Source organism: Micromonas commoda, chromosome 13, assembly GCF_000090985.2.
Source record: "Micromonas commoda chromosome 13, complete sequence".
In the NCBI taxonomy this organism is placed as follows: domain Eukaryota; kingdom Viridiplantae; phylum Chlorophyta; class Mamiellophyceae; order Mamiellales; family Mamiellaceae; genus Micromonas; species Micromonas commoda.
Window position 1 is genome coordinate 791,850 of NC_013050.1, and position 19,399 is coordinate 811,248.

The window sequence follows — 19,399 nt, forward strand, 5'->3', positions numbered from 1 at the left end:
ATCCGGACCCGCCGCCCCCAGATCCGGAAGATAGACCCCTGGCGAGCCGCGGCGGCGCGAGCGACGACGTGACCGGCGTCGAGGGACCCCCGCCTGCCCGGCCCGGCCCGGCGCCTTCCCCGTCGCTGGAGCTCGCGAGCTCGTCGACGTCGTCGTCGTCGCTCGAGTGTCTCGTCGCCGCCTTGAGCACCTCCTCGGCTTTGGACATTCTCCGCGTTTGGAGATCGCCGGCGCCGCCCTCGCCCCACCCACCCGCCTTGTCCCTGCCCGCCTCCGTCCACGGCGCCGCGACCGACGCGACGTTCGACGTGACGCCCGCCGACGATTGCCTGACGAGCCGAAACGACGCGCGATCGGACGGCGCGATGAGCGGCGACGGCGGGGACAAGGGCGCGGGGCGACTTCGCGATAAACTTCGATCCGCGGCGCCGATAAACTTCGACGGGGTCCCAACCGCGTCGCCTTCCCCCGCCGCCGGATCGTCGAGGTCCAGCGCCGGGTCGGCGAACGAATCGTCGGCGCCGAAGCTTCGATCGGGGTCCGACGCGTCACCGGGTGGGTTCGACGCGTCACCGGGTCCATCGCCGGGTCCCGCCGGATCCCCCGCGCCGTCGTTACCGGCGGATGCGAACCCGCCCTCCTCGTCGTCGTCGTCCTCTTCCCGTTTGTCAGCGTCCCCTTCGTCGAGCGCATCCTTGAAGAGCGTTAATGGCTCCGGCGGGTCGTCCTCGTCGAGGATTCGGTCCCGATCCTGCGCCCGCATCGCGAGTTCCCACGCCTCGTTGAGCATCGTCCCGGGCGACACCGGCTGATGAGAATGCGTCGCGGCTTCCTCCTCCCCCTCGGACAACGCCGGCCCCGTCGCCTGCCTCGTCCTGAGCGGCGGCGGCGGCGCGCGCCTCGGTGCCCGCGCCTTGGTCCCGGTCAGCCTCGCGCGGCCGTCGACGCCGGTGTCGGTGTCCGCGCCGGACACGAACTCGCCGTCCGTCCCCGACGCGTCCCCCGAAAACGCAATCGTGGTCGTCTTGGTCGTCGTCGTTTCCGCCCCGGCGTCACGCGCGCCCCGACCGAGCGCGTCCCCGCCGGCGTCGTCCCCGGACACGAACGACGCGTCGGAATCCTCCATCGTCTCGTTCGCGGTGCGGTCCACGGCATCGTCGTCGTCCGAGTCCGAACCGAGACGTCGACGCGCCATCGTCGTCGTCGTCGTCGTCGTCGAGGCATCATCGGGGTCGCGGGGCGTCGCGCGAGGAGGGGCGTGACCGGGGGCGCGTCGGCCGTCGTCGTCCGCCTCGTCCGCGGACACGAAGAACGACTCGTCGTCCGCCATGCCGCCGATTCCGCGAACCCGCCCCCCCCGGAGACGACCCGCGGTCTCCCTGCGGTCTCCCCGCCCCAATGTGGTGACGGTGATTCGCAACGGCCGGGTGTTTTGGCAAAACTTTTTACGTTTCGGGTTGAAAACACCGATGACGGTAACACGCAAACAGTAACAACAGAGTACATTATTAGTGGTTAACGATGTTACTGATCCGCATGCAGAAATTTGGGACCAAACGACGACAATCAGAAAACTGGAGAACCAAAAAGGAAGGGCCGCGACGTGGTGCCCGATCACAGATCGTCCCACGATCAGCGAGAGAGAAGATGGCCGAGGGAGGAGAGGGCGTGAAGGTGGCGGAGATCAAGGATCTCACGCGCATCGAGCGCATCGGCGCGCACAGCCACATCCGCGGCCTCGGTCTCGACGATGCGCTCGAGGCCAGGAAGGTGTCGCAGGGAATGGTGGGCCAAGTCAACGCGCGTAAAGCTGCGGGCGTGGTGCGTGCCCGAATTCGCGACGCGACGATCGTCTTCCCGACGCCCCATCTCCGCGCATCGCCCGACCCGCACGTTGCTGCCGTTCACGAGGGACGCACGCGCGTGTCGGCGGCCCAACCAAAAGCCCCCGCGCGCGCTCCCGATCTCGCGGCGTCGATTAGAATTAATCCCGCCGACGACCGACGATTCGTGAGATCGTTTTCCCGCCCCCCGACTTCCTCGCTGACCGTCTCCCGAACCCCGCGTTTCCCTCCCCGTCACGACGACAGATCCTGCAGATGATCCGCGACGGTCAGATCGCCGGCCGCGCGGTCCTCCTCGCGGGACAGCCCGGCACCGGCAAGACCGCCATCGCGATGGGCATGGCCAAAGCCCTCGGCGAGGAGACGCCCTTTGCCATGATGGCCGGCTCGGAGATCTTCTCGATGGAGATGTCCAAGACCGAGGCCCTGACCCAGGCGTTCCGCAAGGCGATCGGCGTCAAGATCAAGGAGGAGACGGAGATCATCGAGGGCGAGGTTGTCGAGATCGAGATCGACCGGCCGGCGACGTCCGGCGCGGCGCCGAAGATGGGCAAGCTCACGCTGAAGACGACAGAGATGGAGACGGTGTACGACCTCGGGCAGAAGATGATCGAGTCCCTGGACAAGGAGAAGGTCAGCGCCGGTGACGTCATCACGATCGATAAGGTCAGCGGCAGGATCACCAAGCTGGGCAGGTCGTTCGCCAGGAGCCGCGACTATGACGCCATGGGCGCGCAGACCAAATTCGTGCAGTGCCCCGAGGGCGAGCTTCAGAAGCGAAAGGAGGTTGTCCACGTCGTCACCCTGCACGAGATCGACGTGATCAACAGCCGGACGCAGGGTTTCCTGGCGCTCTTCGCGGGCGACACCGGCGAGATCCGCCCGGAGGTTCGCGAGCAGATTGACATGAAAGTCGCCGAGTGGCGGGAGGAAGGTAAGGCGGACATTGTCCCCGGCGTCCTCTTCATCGACGAGGTTCACATGCTCGACATCGAGTGCTTCTCCTTCCTCAACCGCGCGCTGGAGAACGACATGGCGCCGGTGCTGGTGGTGGCCACCAACCGCGGCATCACGAAGATCCGCGGCACGAACTACAAGTCGCCGCACGGCATCCCCATCGACCTCCTCGACCGGCTTCTCATCGTCACCACGCAGCCGTACACGGAGCGCGAGCTGCGGCTCATCCTCGACATCCGGTGCGAGGAGGAGGACGTGGAGATGACCGAGGATGCGAAGGACTTGCTGTGCAAGATTGGGCACGAGACGTCGCTCCGTTACTCCATACACCTCATCACGGCCGCCGCGTTGGTCGCGCACAAGCGCAAGAGCGCCGAGGTGGAGGTTGAGGACATCAGCAAGGTGTACTCCATGTTCCTGGACGTGCAGCGAAGCACGCAGTTCATGGTAGAGTACCAGGAGCAGTTCATGTTCAACGAGGTGCCCGACGACGACGCCGACGCGATGGAGGATTGAACTTCTTGGAGTACGTTTCATTACAGATTATAATATCCACCGAGTTTCGATGCGTTATGTACACTTCAGACGCCCCACGCCGCCCTCATCACTCGAACAAGCTTGCGACTAAGGTAATACCTGATATCCACCGATTTCGAACACGCCGTAGCCGCCCTCGGGCGGCGCGACCCTCGCGTGTTGGCTCAGCAGGTCTTCGAGGTTCGCCTGCTCCGCGAGCCTCACGCCCACGGCGCCGCCCATCACGCTCTCGTCCCTCAGCGCGTCCTCCTGGAACCACTTATCCGCGGCGACGACGTTCAACAGCAGCGAACACGCGTGAGACGTCGCCGGCATCATCGCGCCGACGTTACCGACGTTGTACTCGCACAGCAGGCCGGTGTACAGCTCGCAGTTGTCCACGTCGCCGTACACCGCCGTCAGCTTCTCGCACAGCGACGTCTCGCCGCCCGTCATCTCCTCAAAAGATTCCCAAGCCGCCAGCCCGAGCTGCGCGCGAAACTCGTTCAGCGTGCACACGCCGCTGGCCCTCGCGCGCTTCACCGCCGCCACCTCCTCGGCGTGAAGTCTGCCCGGGAGGTTGCACCGCGCGACTAATCCGCATCTCACGTTGCTCGCCTCCGCGAGCGCAGCGGCGCACGCGTCCCCGGTGCCGTCGCCCGTGCCCGTGCCGCCCATGCCGCCGGGGGGCTCCATGGCGTTGAAGGTTCGCATCAGGAGGTCCATCTCGACGCACCCGTTTACCCCGCGAACAGTCCCGCGCGCGGCGTCGCCGATTGGCGCCACGTCCGGCGTGTGCTGACCCGCGGCGAGGTACGGCAAAAAGTCTTTAAGGAAAACCGAGCGGTACGCGCCGATGTTGGCGTGCCTGGCCATCTGGAACACCGACTCGTCGTCCGCATCCCCGCACTCCGCCGCGATGGCCTCGGCCAAGTGGTTGTGGTTACGGGAAAAGACGGTGAGCAGCGCTTCCATCGCGGCGCCGCCGACGTGCCCGCGGCCCGCGGCGGCGTCCGGTAAGATCTTACCCCGGGCGGTCCCGCCCCTCACGTCGTCGCATTCCCCCGCGTTGGTGCCGTAGAGCACCTGCAGGTCGAGGTAGGAGCTCATCGGGTTGTTGGCGGCGAGGGAGTCGCCGCCGAGGCCGAGGTCGGCGGAGACGAGTTTCGCAAACGCGAGGAGCACGACGGAGATTCCGTTGGGATGCGGGACGAAGGCGTCGTCGTCGGGCCTCAGGTGCAGTAAGCGCACCACGTCTCGCGCGGGGGGCAAATCCCGGAGGTACTCCCTCGAGCTCTTCACGCACACCGAGTACGGAGCTCCGCACCCGCCGAGGATCGGCATCTTCGCGTACTGACCGACGCCGTCGAAGGGTCGGAACTTGGCGTCCGGGTCCGCGTACACGTCGCCGGGGAGGTTCGCCAGGAGCTTCTCCGCGGGGATGGCGCCCGCGGGGTCCAGGAGGAAATCGGGCGGGAACGCCGCGCCCATCGAGGTGACGGCGGCGGCGGCGGGACCCGAGAGCTTCTCCGACGCCCGCTTGGCCAGGGCGGGATCGACCGCGACCGGGGCGGCGGCGGCGGCGGGTGCGGCGGCGGGGTCTGCGGGGGCGGCGGAAGCGGCCGGGTCGGGGCCGGGCGCGGGTGCGGCGGCGACGGCGGCGACCACCGCGGGCGCGTCCTTCGCCGCGGGCGTCGGTGGACGCGAGGCGAGGTACGAGTAGATGGAGCAGAATTTGTCCGCGGTGACCCTGTTGTCGGTGAGGTCAAACTCGGCGAGGAACATCTTGAGCTCCCACTGCTGCAGGCCGAGGCCGGTGTCCGCGGCGAGGATAGCCGCCAGCTGGGCCCTGCGATTGCGTATGGGGAGAGAGGGACGAGGTGAGCACCCGAGACGGGGGCGACCGACGCGTCGTTGTTAAGGAAAACGGGGGGGGCTCGATGATGCTTTTCGGGCGTTCGATCGGTGGGGAACTCCGGGTTCATACGGGGCGCACCTGGTCATGGTGCCGTCGGCGTTGCCGAAGATGTTCTTGGCGACATCCTCGAAGCAGAGTGCGAGCTCGATTCGCGATGCGGCCGCTGCCATGGTCGTCGTCGGTGAGCCCGATTCTGTCCGACTCTTCCACGAGCCGATGACAAAGCTGTTTTTGGCACAGAAACGGAGTCGTTTTCACGGTCTAATTTCCTGGTTCGATTCGCACATATCGGTCGGACAATATTACAACCGACCAAAAAACCTCCGGTCACGCCCATGATAAAAACCCCAGGCCCTCGCGGCGCTCCCCCTCTTCTCGCGTGTTCCCACACGCGTGTAATAGCTTTCCTGCTTCTTTAAAGAAGCACACCGTAACGGCACACGGTTTAAAAGGACTGAAACCTGCAGTCCACGCTTGCGCGACAAAGATCCGCTTGCCACCGCCGTTCTTACCACCTTTCCTAAGACTCTAATCAGCAAAGATGCCTTCCGCTGCTTCTCTCAAGTCCAAGCAGGCGTACAACGACCGCCTCTGCGCGCTCCTCGATAACCACACCCGTGCGTTCATCGTCGGCGCCGACAATGTTGGCTCTCGCCAGTTCATGGACATCCGCGCGGTGCGTGCGCATTCCCCGTCAACTCCCCACCCGGTGGCTCCGGGCTTGAAAAACTAAAGAGGTTTTTAGGGTTTTCGCGCGGCCCGCGGGTCGCGAGGGTCGCGGGGAGTCCCCGGCATCTCCGCGCGCCCCCTTCAGGCTCACCACTCGCGATGCCCATGCATTCTCGCCCGTTCATCGCCCCGTCGCTCACCTTTGTCGCCCTCTTTCGATTCCTCCATCTTCCAGGCGCTCCGCCCCCAGTCCACTGTCCTCATGGGCAAGAACACCATGATCCGCAAGTGCATTCGCGAGTACTGCGAACGCAAGGGCGACGACACCTGGATGGCCCTCGCCGAGAAGATGATCGGCAACGTCGGCGTCATCTTCACCACCGGTGAGATGGGCGACGTCAAGGAGAAGATCAAGGAGTTCGTCGTCCCCGCGCCCGCCAAGGCTGGCGCCGTCGCCCAGGTTGACGTCACCGTCCCGGCGGGTCCCACCGGCATGGAGCCGTCGCAGACCAACTTCTTCCAGACTCTCAACATCGCCACCAAGATCAACAAGGGTGCGATCGAGATCCTCTCCGACGTGACCGTCGTCAAGGCTGGCGAGAAGGTGACCTCCTCCGCGGCGACCCTCCTCGGCAAGCTCGGCTTCACCCCGTTCACCTACGGACTCGAGGCGCAGTACGTCTACGACAACGGCAACGTGTTCGACGTCAAGGTGCTCGACATCACCGACGACGCCATCGCGGCGATGTTCGGCGCGGGTCTCAAGAACATTGCGGCGCTCTCGCTCCAGGCGAACTACCCCACCATCGCCGCCGTTCCCCACGCCATCATCAACGGCTACAAGAACGTGCTCGCCATCGCCGTCGGCACCGACTACACCTTCCCCCTCGCGGACAAGGTCAAGGAGTACCTCGCCAACCCCGGCGCTTTCGCCTCCGCGGCTCCCGCCGCGGGCGGCGGCGGCGGTGCCGCGGCCAAGGCGCCCGAGCCCGAGCCCGAGGAGGAGGAGGAGGAGGGCATGGACTTCGACCTCTTCGATTAAGCGTCGAATGATGTCGGATGTTTGTGTTCACCGCTGGCGTCCACCAGACTTTGAAGTATAAAAGCGACGAGATGGCTTAGCCGCGAAGACATCACTTTGTTATTCACGACTAAGGTCTTAAGAAAAACAATCAATCAATTCATCGTATTAATAATCGATACTCGCTCGTTAGGGGTAGACTGCTGGTTAGACCTCGCCTGCGTCAGCGGTTCACCGTGTTGACGTACTTGCCCGCCAGGACATGAAGCGCCTGCGCGCCGAGGCAGAAGATCACGAGGTAAACCGCCGCCATCCACCGGCCTTCGTAGGTGATGTCGTACTTGGTCTCGACGTAGTTCAGGGTGTCGATCTGCTCGAAGTACGTGCCCCTGAACGCGGTGATCGATGGGCAGTCTCCGGTCGGGTAAGGGCCGGTGCACCCGCGGCGCTCAAACTGCGGCGCGATGACGGATTGAATCGCAAACGCCACCGGGTTGATGAAGTAGGCCCACTGCCAGTACACCGGGATCTGCGGGAACGGCAGGTAGAGGCCGCCGAAAAGGAACGCGATGGGGATGAACGCGCTCGTCCCAGCCTGCGCGGTCTGGATCGTGGAGCACACGCACGCCACCATCTGCCCAAACGACAGAAACGCGTAAGAAACCAAGACGTTGATGAGCACGTGGAAGAAGAAGGAACCCGCGGTGGGAACCATCCCCACGAGGAAATACAGCGGCAGCGTGGTGACGAACGATATGAGCACCACCCACGGGAGTTCCATGATGGCGTGCGCGATGGCGTAAGGGACGCCGTCGTACATGAAGCTGGACCGTTCCCGAAAGGACACCGAACGCTCGCGAACTCGCACCGGCATGACTCCGTTCATGCAGATGATGCCCGTGAAGATGGTGGTCATGAACACCACCGCGACCATCGACTGCACGCCACCCTCGTCGCTCGTGTCCAGGTCGAAGTAAATGATGCCGAAGAGGATGTAAAGCACGAGGAGGACGCCGATGCGACCGCAGTTGTACGCCACGTCGCGGAGGTGCGCCCGGTGAGAGCGGACGAGGATGGTCCACAGCTGCGTGCCAAACGATCTCGCGTAAGGGGAGGCGAACGAGAACATCTTCTCGCCCGGGGTTGGCGTCGCCGCCTCTTCCACGAGCTCACTCGCGGCGGCGCCCGCGGCGGACGCCTTGAACAGCCTCTCCAGCTCCGCGCCGTCCAGAAGCTCCGCGGACGCGGCGACAGCCTTAGCCTCGTCCGACCTTTCCGTCTGGCTCAAGTCGGTGCCGCCGAGGACGTCCAACATCCACGACGCGGGATTCATCCCCGCGGGAAGCTTCTTACCCCGCGTACACTCCAGTGACTCCATGTAAGCCACGAACGTCGACGCCGAGGACGGACCGAGCGGGCCGAAGTACACCTGCCAACCCCCGCGCTGCAGCAGGAGTAAATCGTCAAACATGAGGAAAATCTCGCGGCTGGGTTGGTGGATGGTGGAGATGACCGTGCGGCCCATGTTGGCCACCTTCTTCACCTCAGTCATGACGATGAGCGCGGCTCGGGAGTCGAGTCCGGACGTGGGCTCGTCGAGGAAGAACACCGGCGCGTTCGAGACGAGCTCGACGGCGACGGTGAGCACCTTTCGCTGACCGGGCGAGAGTCCGTTTGCGCTACCGCTCACGCCGATCATTCGCCCGGCGACGGGCCTGAGCTCCAGGATGTCGAGCGCCTCCTCGATGAAGCCCCGACGCTGCGCTGTGGACACCTCGGTTCCCAGGCGAAGCTTAGCGGAGAACTCCAGGGCCTCCTCGACGGTGGCGAACTCGTTGTGAAGGTCCATCTGCTCGCAGTACGCGGTGAGTCTGGCAAACGTCTGCTTCTCAACCTCGTGACCGTTGAGCTTAATGGTACCCTTGCGAACGCCACCGGTCTTGCGACCGGCGATGACGTCGAGAAGGGTGGTCTTGCCCGCGCCGGACGCGCCCATGAGCGCGAGGAGGCGCTCGGGGCGCGCCGCTGACGTCACGGACTGGAGCAGCTGTTTGGTCCCACCCCCAGCCTGCTTCGCGATGTTCACCGTGTACTCGAGATCTCTCCACGCGATGGACATGGGAACGAACTCGATGTTCTTCTGGTCGATGTGAACGTCCTCTGCGGTGAGTAAGGCCTTGGAGGCGGACTTGGGGATGGTGACGGACGTCTCATTGGCCGCCGCCTCGATCTCGGCGTCGGTGCCCGCTCGAGATGATCCAATGTTCATCTGAATTCGAACCTTCTTCAGCGCCTGCAGCGATCCGACGAAGCAGAGGGCCCAGAACCCGGCGCACATCATGGCACCGCCCCAGTAGTACGAGCTGTCGTCGTCGATGGAGATCTGATTCATGATGGCTTCGCCCATGGTGCTGCACTCGAAAGCTCCGTTGGCGCAGAGAGTCTCGATAGACGTAGCGTTCATACCCGGGTTGGCCTGCATGTAGAGGATGTACTCGGCGGGGTTTTTCGCCACCACCTTGTCGTACGACGAGGAGAGGAACTCGTTCTGGCACAGCGATCTGAGCGCGTACGCGAACAGCGAGACGTGGTACATGAACGAGAGGAAACCCATCTTGGTCGGGGTGATGAGGAAGCCGGCGAAGATGATAAACACGGCAATGACGGGCCCGGGGAAGGTTTGCGCCGCCTCCATGTTCGGCGCGAGGAGCGCGACGATGCGGAAGAAGGACGCCATCGCGACGTTGGCCAGCACCAGGTTGAAGTAAAAGAACAGCCACGGGCCAACCTCCAGCACGAGTCCAACCATCGGGTACAGGACCAGAGAGAACACCGCCGTCTCAAAGAGCGCGATGGGCAGGTGGATCAGACCCCACGCCGCGATGTAAGTGAACGCGGGAAAGACCCGCCCGTCGACGTGCTTGTACGCCACGTACTTTTGCTCCACCGAGAACGTCAGCTCGGAGAAATTGGAGAAGGAGATGTGCAGGATGCAGAACAGCAGCATGCCGAGCTTCTCGAATCCCTGCTCCTTCGGGAGCTGGTACCACACCGAGCCCAGCACGAGCGAGGTCATCACCGCGGCGCCCAGCCTCGCGGTCACGAACAGCTTGTTACGAATCGTGACCTTAAGCTGCCTGTCGAGCACCCACTTGAAGTGCTGCCACTGGGAGTGGCACCCCGCCACGCCGTACTGCTTCATCGCAAAATCAGTCTTCAACTCGAGCTCGGAGGCGTCGCGCGTGGTCTTCTCCTGCTCGCCGCACAGCGGGCTGGCGCGCCACGCCGCGGCGAGCGCCTTGGTCGTCACCGGCGCATCCTTCGCCCCCGGATTCAAACCCGACCTGGAGTAAATCTTACCGGGCTGAGCGACGAGGTTGACGTACCAGTCCGCGATGTCCTCGCCGCCGTCGGGCGGCGGCGGAGCGTACCCAATCAACTTGAAGTGCTCCGCCGCCTTGTCCCGCGCGCCGTGGTACACCGGCGCGCCCTCCCTTAACAACATGAGGTTGTCGAACTGGTTGAACACCTCTGGGGTGGGTTGCAGCAGGGCGACGACCGCGCATCCGCCCGTGGTCCTCGCCCACGCCTTGAGCGCGGCGACGATGTTAAACGTCACAGCCGCGTCGAGGCCGGTGGAGATCTCGTCCATGCAGAGCACCCTGGCGTTGGTGACGAGCGCCTCGGAGATGGTGACGCGCTTCTTCTCCCCGCCGGATACCCCCCTGACCAAGTCGTTGCCCACGATGGTGTCAACGCATCCCTCGAGCGCGAGGAGGTTGGTCACCGCCTTCAGCTTGCGAGCGTGGAGCGACGGGTCTGTCGGCGTCGGCGTCGCGTTGTCGTGGATAAACTTGGCCGTCTCGCCGACGTTGATGAAGGGCAGGTGGGTGTCCACCTGCTCGACGTACGCGGCGAGCCTGGCGACGTCGACGCCGCGTTCGTTCAGCTCCTGCGCGGTGAGTCCGTTGTAGGTGACGCCCGCGCCGTTGACCTCGCCGATCTTGCCCGTGCGCAGCTGATGCGCGAGAGCCTTGAGCAGCGACGTCTTGCCGTGGCCGGGTGGGGCGAGCACGAGGGTGATCTCGCCGGGGCGAAAGGTGCCGGTGACGTTCTGAAGCACCTTGAAGTGTTGGATCGTGTCGCCGGAGTCCGCCTTTGGGGCCGCGCCCAGGGCGCCGGCGACGCCTCGGATCGGGGCGAGCGCCGCGCTGGCGAACACCTCGGGCACGGTGACGATGGTTCGGTCCACCTTGCTGGCGGGCAGCTTGAGGGTGTAGGTCAGGTCGCACTTGATTTCAACCTTGGGCAACTCGCCGTTGGCCTCGGCCTCGGCCTTGAGCACGGCGACGTAATCGCCGAGCTTGTCGCCCTCCAGCGCAGCCATGGTTCAGATTGGTTAAACCTACGCCCTTCACGCGTCCTGACTTTTTGACGATGCGACACCGCCCCGCGCGCGTGCGTGCCTTCGCTGCGAACGCGTCGCGGCGCTTCGATTTGCACGGACGCTCGAATTGAACCCGGCGCTTTGGGCTCGTCGGCGGCGCGTTGTGAAGGTGGAGCAGGGACGGCACGAAGGCAACGAACGTGAACGAGAGGGACACGTGTTCCTGCACCCACGTTTTTCAGTTGGCGGCCGTTATTTGGGAGTACGGGTTAGCGCGTGCAGCGCTATCGTAGACAAGCTATCGTAGACTAGCGTTATCGACTCCGTACTGCTGGAAGCGTTTTTCCCGTTGATTCCTCTATTCCGTCGTATGGAATCTTAGTTAGAGATGGACCAGAGCTAACGCAAAACATGGCCCGTCGCCGTTCGTCGGCACCGAGAAAAAAAGCATTTATGAGTATCACATCTCGTCAGAGTCAGAGGTGCGGGGCGCAGCCGGGCGGCGCTTGTGCGAGATGGGCGCCACCGCGGACGACGTCCCCGCGACGGAACGCGTGTGCAAACACGCGGTCGACATCGAATCCCTCGACGCGCGCGGCATCCTCGCCGCCCTGGGCGCGTCCGACAAGGAGCTGTACGCGTCCGAATCGACGTGCGCGCAGCCCGCGCTGTCGCATCCGAAGATCCTCAACGACGTCGGCGAGTGCGCGGACGTCGTCTCGGAGCTGCTGCGACGGAGCCTCGAGGACGCCAAGGCGACGATCGCCGCGCGGGAGCCCGCGGCGGCGGACGGGGGGGTTAAACCCTCGGACGCGGATGGGGAGATTCGGCCCGCGACAATGGCGGAGAATGACGCGAATTCCACCGGGGACGAGACGAGACTTGACGAGTTCGACTTCGACCGGTTCGCCTCGAAGGAGGGCGCCGCGCGGGCGACGGAGGAGGCGCCGACGACCGCTGATCCACGACCGCGGACGGATCCCCCGGAAGGAGGACGCCGAGCGGACGACGACGCGAACGACGACGACGACGCGATGGAGCTCCTCGACGCGATGCTGAAAGAGGAGGATGGGGAGGATGGGGAGGACGTGACGCTCCCTCCCGCGCCGGACGTTCCGCCCACCGCCGCCGTCTTCGTCGTCGGATGCGGGTACGCCGGGCGCGTCGCCTTCCTCGCCGCGACGCACGCCAACCACGTCGCCGTCATGCGCGGCTTCCAGCCGATATTCCATCCGATCCTCCCGGGCGGAACGTCACAGCTGTGCGACGTCGGCGCGCCGGAAACCGCCGAGGACGACCACCGAGCCGCCATCGACGATTTCGACGCGGCGCTGGCGCGCGCGGGCGGCGACACCATCGTGGACGCGGCGATCGTCGGCGTCGCGCACGGCTTTCGCGAGCGGTACGTGGCGTCCGCGGTGGACCGAGCGATGAGGGACCCGAAGCGTCGATTCTCCGTTTTTTTAGTCGGATACTGCGCGGGGAAACACGCGAGCGACGAGGGGCCGGGATCGGTGGCGCGAGCCGCGGTGGAGGGGGGCGCGACGGGGGAGCCCGGGGGTCCGCCCCCCGGGACCCCGCACGGCGCGCCGCCCACCTTTCGCGACGTCGTCTGGCGCCTCGAGCCCGACCTCGGGGGTTTACTCACGGAGCACCCGTGGAACATCAGCCCGTTTAAGGACGGGTACGGTCCCATCGACGCGGCCGAGGGGAAGTGGGAGAGACGGATGCCCATGCGCGTTCGAAAGCGCAAGATCATCAACCCGGTGGTGGGCGCGGAGTGCGTGCACGCGTGCGACGCGCTCAAGTGCGGCACCGCGACGAAGATTATCCTCGACGCCGCGTTTTCCACCGGTGAGTTTATTTTCATTTTCGTATGGGCAAATATACTGACTTGGTTTTTTTAAACAGGGATCTTAATGGCGGAGGATGACGAGCGCGAGCGAGAGTGGGAGAACGTGGACCCAAAGGACGCGGACGCGGACCCGGACGCGGATCCGGCGAACTTGGTCGAACGCCCCGGGCCGTACCCGATCGCGTGGGAGGCGAGCGAGTGCGCGCTCGAGATGGTGGCGACGTATCTGATGTCGGCGTCGGGGGTGACGCAGCACTTTTACCGATCCGCGCTGGGCAAGAGTAAGAGTACGAGTACGAGTAAGAGTAAGAGTAAGAAGGAGGATGCACTTACGGAGGAGGGGGATGAACGTGGGGAGGACGAGGCGAAGAGCAGCTTCGACGCCGGCGTCGTCAGCGTCGTGGAACGCGCCGCATCCGCCGTCGCGTCTGGCGGGTCGGTACATTTCGTCGGCCACGGCGGCGTCGGCGCGATGGCCCTCATCGCCGTCCCGGACGCCATCACCGCGTTCGGCGCGGCTCAACGCGACTTTCACGCCCACCTCGGCACGAAGGGCGGATGGGGCGCGCTGGATCCCGCGTTCGACGACGAACACGGGGGTGGTTCGCCCCGCCCGCCCCCGGGAGGCGCGAGGGAGATATCGAGGGAACACTTCGTCGACGCGACGCTCCCGAAGCTTCGCGCGAACGACCTCGTGGTGCAGCTCGCGGCGGGTCACACGCCGTGCGCGGTGGTCATGACGAACGACCTCACCTACCACGACGTCGCCGAGCGTTTCCCGTCCGCGGGCATCGCGGCGGTGAGGTGGCCGGAGGTGGCGGAAGCCGCGAAGGCGAGGGGCGTGGGCGTAGCCGTCGTCGTCGCGCCCGGGTACGAGTGCGCACAGCTGTGCCCGCCCGCCCCCGAGCGGTCCGTGCTTCGCGCAGTGTGGTGCGCGAGGCTCGCCGAGGTGCACGTCAAGCACGCGATCGACGCCATCGTCGCGGGATGCGGCGTCTTGCTCGGGCGGACGTCGCACGGAGGAATGCCGATTTGTTCGCTCGTTCAAAACGAGCGGACGCTGGCGAGGGCGACGCGGGTCGTCGCCGTCGCGGCGGGGTGCGGCGAGGACAGGGCTAAGATGGCGGTCGTTCGGTCCGTGCTCGGCGACGAGTTCGATCCGCGGCCCGGCGGGGACAGGGTCCCCAGAGCGGAGGTGCTGTGTAAACGGGCACGGGCGGCGGCGGCGGCGGAGGGCGCGGGGGTGGTGCCCGTCGCGGTGTTGCTCGCCGGCGAGGTTTGCGCGACGGCGGCGGAGGCGAGGGAGGCGGTGACGGAGGCGGCGTCCGACGGGGGCGGGTGCGTTACCGGCGGAGGCGTCCGGGGCGTGCTGTCTCGATATTCGCGTTGACGTTCAATGATCGTCGGGGCGCCGACCGGGTTCGGCTACTACAATCGAAAGCGGTTAACTTTTAAAAATACAACTCGTCGAGTCTCTTCACTCACAACACGTTGAGCGTGGGGTAGTCCGCGAGGAGCTCCTCCTCCGTCAGCGTGTCCCCCTCCTCCTGCGGCGTCCAGATGACCTCGACAGCCTGAAGCGCGTCCGCGCGGATCGCGCCCACCCGCTTCAGCGCGGTTCGGAGCTCGGCGCTGTCCGTCACCGCCGGCAGCTTCAGCCCGCCGTCGCACGCGGCGATGATCGTCACGAGGATGTACTCGTTGATCCCGCCGTCCTCGTCTTTACCCGTCTTCACGGCCGAAGTGGACCGCTTACGGGAGTTGACGTTCACCAGCGTCTCCTCCGCGAGCTTACCTCGCTCGTCCATGGAAAACTCGTTGAATGTATCCTCCGCCTCCTCCGGCCCCCTCGCGCTCGCGCTCGTCGCGTAGCCGTAGACGCAGTACTCGGGGTTTCGTAACAGCGCCAGCACCGTCTCCTCGAGCACGTAGTGCAAACCCTCCGTGGTGCTGGTGTCCGCCTTGTCCGCGATCTTCTCCAGGTCCAGCTGCAGATCCCTGGCCATCCCGAGGAGACCGATCTGCACCTTGACCACCGCGATGGCGTCGCCGCCGAGCTGGATGCCGTCGCCGCCGAACATGTTCTTGATGTTGTCGAGGAAAGCCATGAGGACGATGGCGATGAACGCCAAGGAGACGATGTTGCCGAAGCCGTAACCCATGCCCATGCCGTAGCCGTAGCCGCCCATGGGCACGAAGATTGTGGGCGCGATCATGCTTCGGGACGTCATCGACGGGCCCGCGGACATCGTCGACGAGGACGAGTAGCTACTGGACGGCGACGAGTAGCTCCTGGACGGCGCCGCAGCTCGGAAGGACGACCCGCCCATGCGCCCCGATGATCTCGCCGCGAGCGCGTCGGACGGCGCGGCGAGGACGAGGGAAGCGGCGAGCGCGAAGGCTGCCGCGCCCTTCGCGGCGCCCTTCCACCACGGCGCGCTGGAGTCGTCGCCGGCGATCCTCTCGAGCTCAGAGGCGGGGCGCCTGGTGTTCGATGCGGGCGGCTCGGAGGCGGAAGCGCGGATCGCGAGCGCACGCGGCGAAGCGCGACGACGCGCGAGGACGCGAAGGGGATCGAAGGTAACCCCGGATCTGACGATGATGCGCCCCGGAGCGTTGGTGACTGGGGAGGCGCGTCGCGTCGCGCGGGCCGCGACATGCACGCGGGGGAGGATGGTCACGGACGAAGATGCGAGAGACATCGTCGAAGGTGGCGGCACGCTCGTCTGGTGCGTTAGAGTGCGTACAGCACGCGGGGCGCGCGCTTCTCTCAGTGGCCGGCCCGATCGATGCCAGCTCATCGATATTTGAGCGAAGATTCCGAGCCGCGGGATTTGTGGGCACCTTCTCTATCCGCACCACGCCATCACTACCCGACGCACGATGGAGTCACCTTCCGGCCAGGAGCAAGCCCCTGGTGCGAAGAGGCAGAGAAAGGGAAAGAACACCGAGCCTCCCAATGAGGATCCGGACTTCACGCACTGCTGCATCTACAACGTCAGCCACGCGGATCTCGTGGTCTGGCTGAACTGGTTCAGCCAAAAAGACGATGCTGCGTGCGCTAACCCCCGAACTGACGGGCATAATCTTGACTTCATGGACACCAAAATTGATACCGGACCCAACAAAGCGGGTGACTTCGTGGAAGCCAAGAGTGGACGTATGATGCTGCAGAGATCGCTGTGCAGGCCAAAGTTCAGTTGCCAGGTGCGTTCGCCCATGGCTCCCAAAAGAATAAACAAGATTTGACAACTCACCCCTTCGCAGAGCAAAGTCGCCGAGGTCCTGGAGAGAGCTTGTCGTCGTTATTCATCTGATCTATGGTTGCCATGGTGGACAGAGAAGGATACGGATATCAAATACGGTGATTTGTCCAGGATGACTCCGGGATGTCCAGGGATGAATCAAACTAACCTCGGTGGTGGTCTCCCGATGGGCATCGACACGAGACTCAAGATGGGCGTCGAGCCGCGAGACTTATGCTTTGACGACTTCCACTGGCACCCAGAGTCAGCGCCCTTCCACGAGGAACTGCGTGCATATGAGAATCACGGAACAAGTGCAGTGGCGTGCTTCCCGCTGCTCACGGTGACGCTCCACAAGTGGCTCACCGGGTTCAACACCAAGACTCCCGAAGAGGCGCTCCGAGCCGCCGCCGCCGCCGCCGCCGCGAACCACAGACAGCCCCGCGCGTCCCAATCTCATCAGTGGCCCGGTCCCAGCCTCGCGACGTCCCCGGAGCACACCCCCGCGCGGCGCCCCTCCGCGAACGAGCTTCGCGGCCCCTCGAGCCCACCGCGGGAACCCAAGATTCGAAGAGTCGTCTACCTGGTCACGGGCTTTGGCGATCCCGTGGAGGAGTCCCACTCGCCCGAAGCCAACTCCACCGCGGCGACGGCTCGGCTGATGAAACTGTTCATCAACCTGACCCACCCGAACGTCGAGGTCAAGCTGGTGGACTCCGGCGCGGGGGTGTTCCGGTACGACGAGAACGTGCGTTTCTTGCAGACGAACCTGCGTCCCGCGTTGGAGAGAGAGCGCGACGCGGTGGCTCGGCGATGGGGCGAGGAGTGGCCGAATCGTTTTAAGCTCACGATGGCGCTGTGCGGCGGTGCACCCGCACGGCTCCAGGCGCTCACCGCCGCGTTCCGCGACATGCAGCCGTACCTGCTGCACGTGTGGCGGCTGAAGACGTTCTGGCACCAGGGGTTGCTCCGAAGGGACGACGTGGACATGCAACGGTGGGAGCAGGCGGAGGGGGCGCCGCCGACGAGGTCAACGCCGGATGCTCTTCGATCGTTCTTCGCGCCCGGTGGATTGACGCGACACGAACAGAAGGTGGCGGACGAAGACGCGCGGCTGGTCACCGGCATGGTCCAGGAGATGAAGAAGCATCGCGACGTGTTCCTCTCGATGTCGCACTCTAAACACGAGCTCGGAGAGTTTTGGCTGCGAAAGACTCAGAAACCCGTGCTCGCCGTGCTGTGCGTCCGCAGGCGCCGGGACGGCCCGGACGACGCCGCTCACGGCGACGCGAAGCCGCAGTACTTCCGAGGCGTGAATCTTGAGGTTTCCATGCCCACGGGGTCGCTGTGCAGCGAGCGAAACGCGATTGGAAACGCGCTCGCCTCGGACCCGGCTCTTCGAAGGAAAGACCTCTTCGGCATCGCGGTGCTGTCGCTGGGTAAGGGTGACATAGGCGCGACGAGCGGCGGCGGCGTGGGAGGCGGGGCGATGTCCAGGGAGTCGTCGTTCGTCAACCTTGCGCAGCTCGCGGCGGGGAACGGCGGAGACGATCTCTCGCTGTGCCGGCCGGTGACGGGCGGGGGGGGCGGCCGCGGCGACCTCAATCCGCTGAAACCGTGCGGCGCGTGCAAGGAGTGGCTGCTAAAAATCGCGGAGGTGAACCCCGGGTTCAAGGTGCTGATGTTCGGCGACGTGAGCTGCGACGATGTGTACATTAAGAACGTCTCGCAGTGCTGACCGGGACTCACGCGGATGACGTCCCGGTCTCGGGCTTTGCGACGACGGTGGGCATTGGCGGCGCCTTGCCCTCGACGACTGGCCCCGCCCCTGCTCCGTCCTCGAGCGACAACGAGACGACCTCCTCCTCGGGGGGTTCCGGCGACACCGGCAGCGAACGCTCCGGCGTCGTCAACGGCGTCGTCGACGGCGTCGTCTCGACGCTCGAGCTCAGCCGGGCGGTGAACCGTTTGAACACGAGCCTCGATGACGGCGAGCACCGGCCGCAAAAATAGGTACTCCTGGGAAACTGCACAACCTCCGCGTCGTCGTCGTCGCTCGGCATCGACGCCCTGTCCGTGCCGAAGTACAGCGTCCCGTCGCCGCCGACCGCCGCGAACACCTCCGACGTGCATTCGCCGGACATCGCCGCGAGGATCATGTCGAACTTGGTGTCGACGAAGACCACGAACCAGTCGCCCGCAAACTCGCGCAGCATCCGACGCACGTCTTTTTCCTTTGGCATTCTCCCCATCGTCGCCGACGCCTGCGCCTTGGCCCGCGCGCCGGAGGTCAGCTCGGTGATGGAGGCGCGCCTGGGCTTGACCACGACGAACGGCGTGGGGCTGTGCGACCGCGGGGAGTCCGGGTCCTCGGGAGTCACGGGCCGCGGCGGCGGCGGCGGCGGCGGCGGCGGCGGTTTGGGCTCGGCTCCGGGGATGGCGCCGAAGGCTGGAAACGCCTTCGCCTTCTGCGCCGCCCCGCCGCCCAGCGCGCCGAGTAAACCGCCCTGCATGGCGCGGATGGACGTGAGCGCGGCCTGCGCCTTGGTCCACCGCTGCTTGGCCATCATGCGGCGGTAGTAGGCCGCCAAGATCTCGGCGTCGGAGGGCGGGACCCAATCCGGGTCTTGCCCGGAGTTGCCGTGGCCCATGTGCCGCAGGATGTCGGAGAGTCTCGCGGTGCGCTTGAGGAGGGAGACGGCGGCGCAGTGCATGCCGGCGGTGCCGAACGATGTGGTCTTGACGGTGCGTTGGCGGAGGGTGACGGCGTCCGGAGCCTCGACGACGACGCTGCGCGTCGGGACGGGGAGAGGCTGATTGTTAGTTCCTCGAGGTTTGAAAGGTCGCGGGGTTGTTTTTTGTGATAGCGTTATCAGTGTTGGGGTTGGGTGGTCGCACCCGCCGCCGTGGCTGCCCTCGGGGACGGTTATCTCGCATCGAAGCGCCGCGGCGTCGTTTCCCGCGCTCTTATGGTTAGACGCGAGGAC

The 19,399-nt window shown here is 65.3% G+C and overlaps 8 protein-coding genes across 8 annotated transcripts; 4 read left to right on the forward strand and 4 right to left on the reverse strand.

The window, feature by feature from the left end:
• Nucleotides 1-1,647: 1,647 nt before the first annotated feature.
• Nucleotides 1,648-3,317, forward strand: MICPUN_98268 (rvb2-like protein; the record flags this gene model as incomplete). Its single annotated transcript, XM_002505536.1, has 2 exons — nucleotides 1,648-1,821; nucleotides 2,091-3,317. 2 exons carry the CDS (start codon nucleotides 1,648-1,650, stop codon nucleotides 3,315-3,317), a joined length of 1,401 nt encoding a protein of 466 aa, XP_002505582.1.
• Nucleotides 3,318-3,425: 108 nt separating this feature from the next.
• Nucleotides 3,426-5,405, reverse strand: MICPUN_103896 (predicted protein; the record flags this gene model as incomplete). The annotated part of the gene is made up of 2 exons (XM_002505767.1): nucleotides 3,426-5,166; nucleotides 5,314-5,405. The coding sequence occupies 2 exons, from the start codon at nucleotides 5,403-5,405 to the stop codon at nucleotides 3,426-3,428; spliced, it is 1,833 nt and encodes a 610-aa protein (XP_002505813.1).
• Nucleotides 5,406-5,619: 214 nt separating this feature from the next.
• Nucleotides 5,620-7,068, forward strand: MICPUN_92321 (predicted protein). Its single transcript, XM_002505537.1, has 2 exons — nucleotides 5,620-5,911; nucleotides 6,140-7,068. Exons 1-2 carry the CDS (start codon nucleotides 5,777-5,779, stop codon nucleotides 6,944-6,946), a joined length of 942 nt encoding a protein of 313 aa, XP_002505583.1. The 5' UTR covers nucleotides 5,620-5,776; the 3' UTR covers nucleotides 6,947-7,068.
• Nucleotides 7,069-7,148: 80 nt separating this feature from the next.
• MICPUN_87771 (ATP-binding cassette superfamily) lies at nucleotides 7,149-11,312 on the reverse strand (the record flags this gene model as incomplete). Its single annotated transcript, XM_002505768.1, has 3 exons — nucleotides 7,149-8,180; nucleotides 8,232-9,368; nucleotides 9,441-11,312. 3 exons carry the CDS (start codon nucleotides 11,310-11,312, stop codon nucleotides 7,149-7,151), a joined length of 4,041 nt encoding a protein of 1,346 aa, XP_002505814.1.
• Nucleotides 11,313-11,827: 515 nt separating this feature from the next.
• On the forward strand, nucleotides 11,828-14,557 carry MICPUN_103899 (predicted protein; the record flags this gene model as incomplete). Its single annotated transcript, XM_002505538.1, has 2 exons — nucleotides 11,828-13,166; nucleotides 13,224-14,557. 2 exons carry the CDS (start codon nucleotides 11,828-11,830, stop codon nucleotides 14,555-14,557), a joined length of 2,673 nt encoding a protein of 890 aa, XP_002505584.1.
• A 15-nt stretch (nucleotides 14,558-14,572) lies between these two features.
• Nucleotides 14,573-15,931, reverse strand: MICPUN_109398 (predicted protein). The gene has a single exon (XM_002505769.1). The coding sequence runs from the start codon at nucleotides 15,867-15,869 to the stop codon at nucleotides 14,649-14,651; it is 1,221 nt and encodes a 406-aa protein (XP_002505815.1). The 5' UTR covers nucleotides 15,870-15,931; the 3' UTR covers nucleotides 14,573-14,648.
• A 119-nt stretch (nucleotides 15,932-16,050) lies between these two features.
• On the forward strand, nucleotides 16,051-18,150 carry MICPUN_103900 (predicted protein; the record flags this gene model as incomplete). The annotated part of the gene is made up of 2 exons (XM_002505539.1): nucleotides 16,051-16,374; nucleotides 16,678-18,150. 2 exons carry the CDS (start codon nucleotides 16,051-16,053, stop codon nucleotides 18,148-18,150), a joined length of 1,797 nt encoding a protein of 598 aa, XP_002505585.1.
• On the reverse strand, nucleotides 18,134-19,327 carry MICPUN_109399 (predicted protein). Its single transcript, XM_002505770.1, has one exon. It carries the CDS (start codon nucleotides 19,124-19,126, stop codon nucleotides 18,158-18,160), a length of 969 nt encoding a protein of 322 aa, XP_002505816.1. The 5' UTR covers nucleotides 19,127-19,327; the 3' UTR covers nucleotides 18,134-18,157.
• Nucleotides 19,328-19,399: the final 72 nt, after the last annotated feature.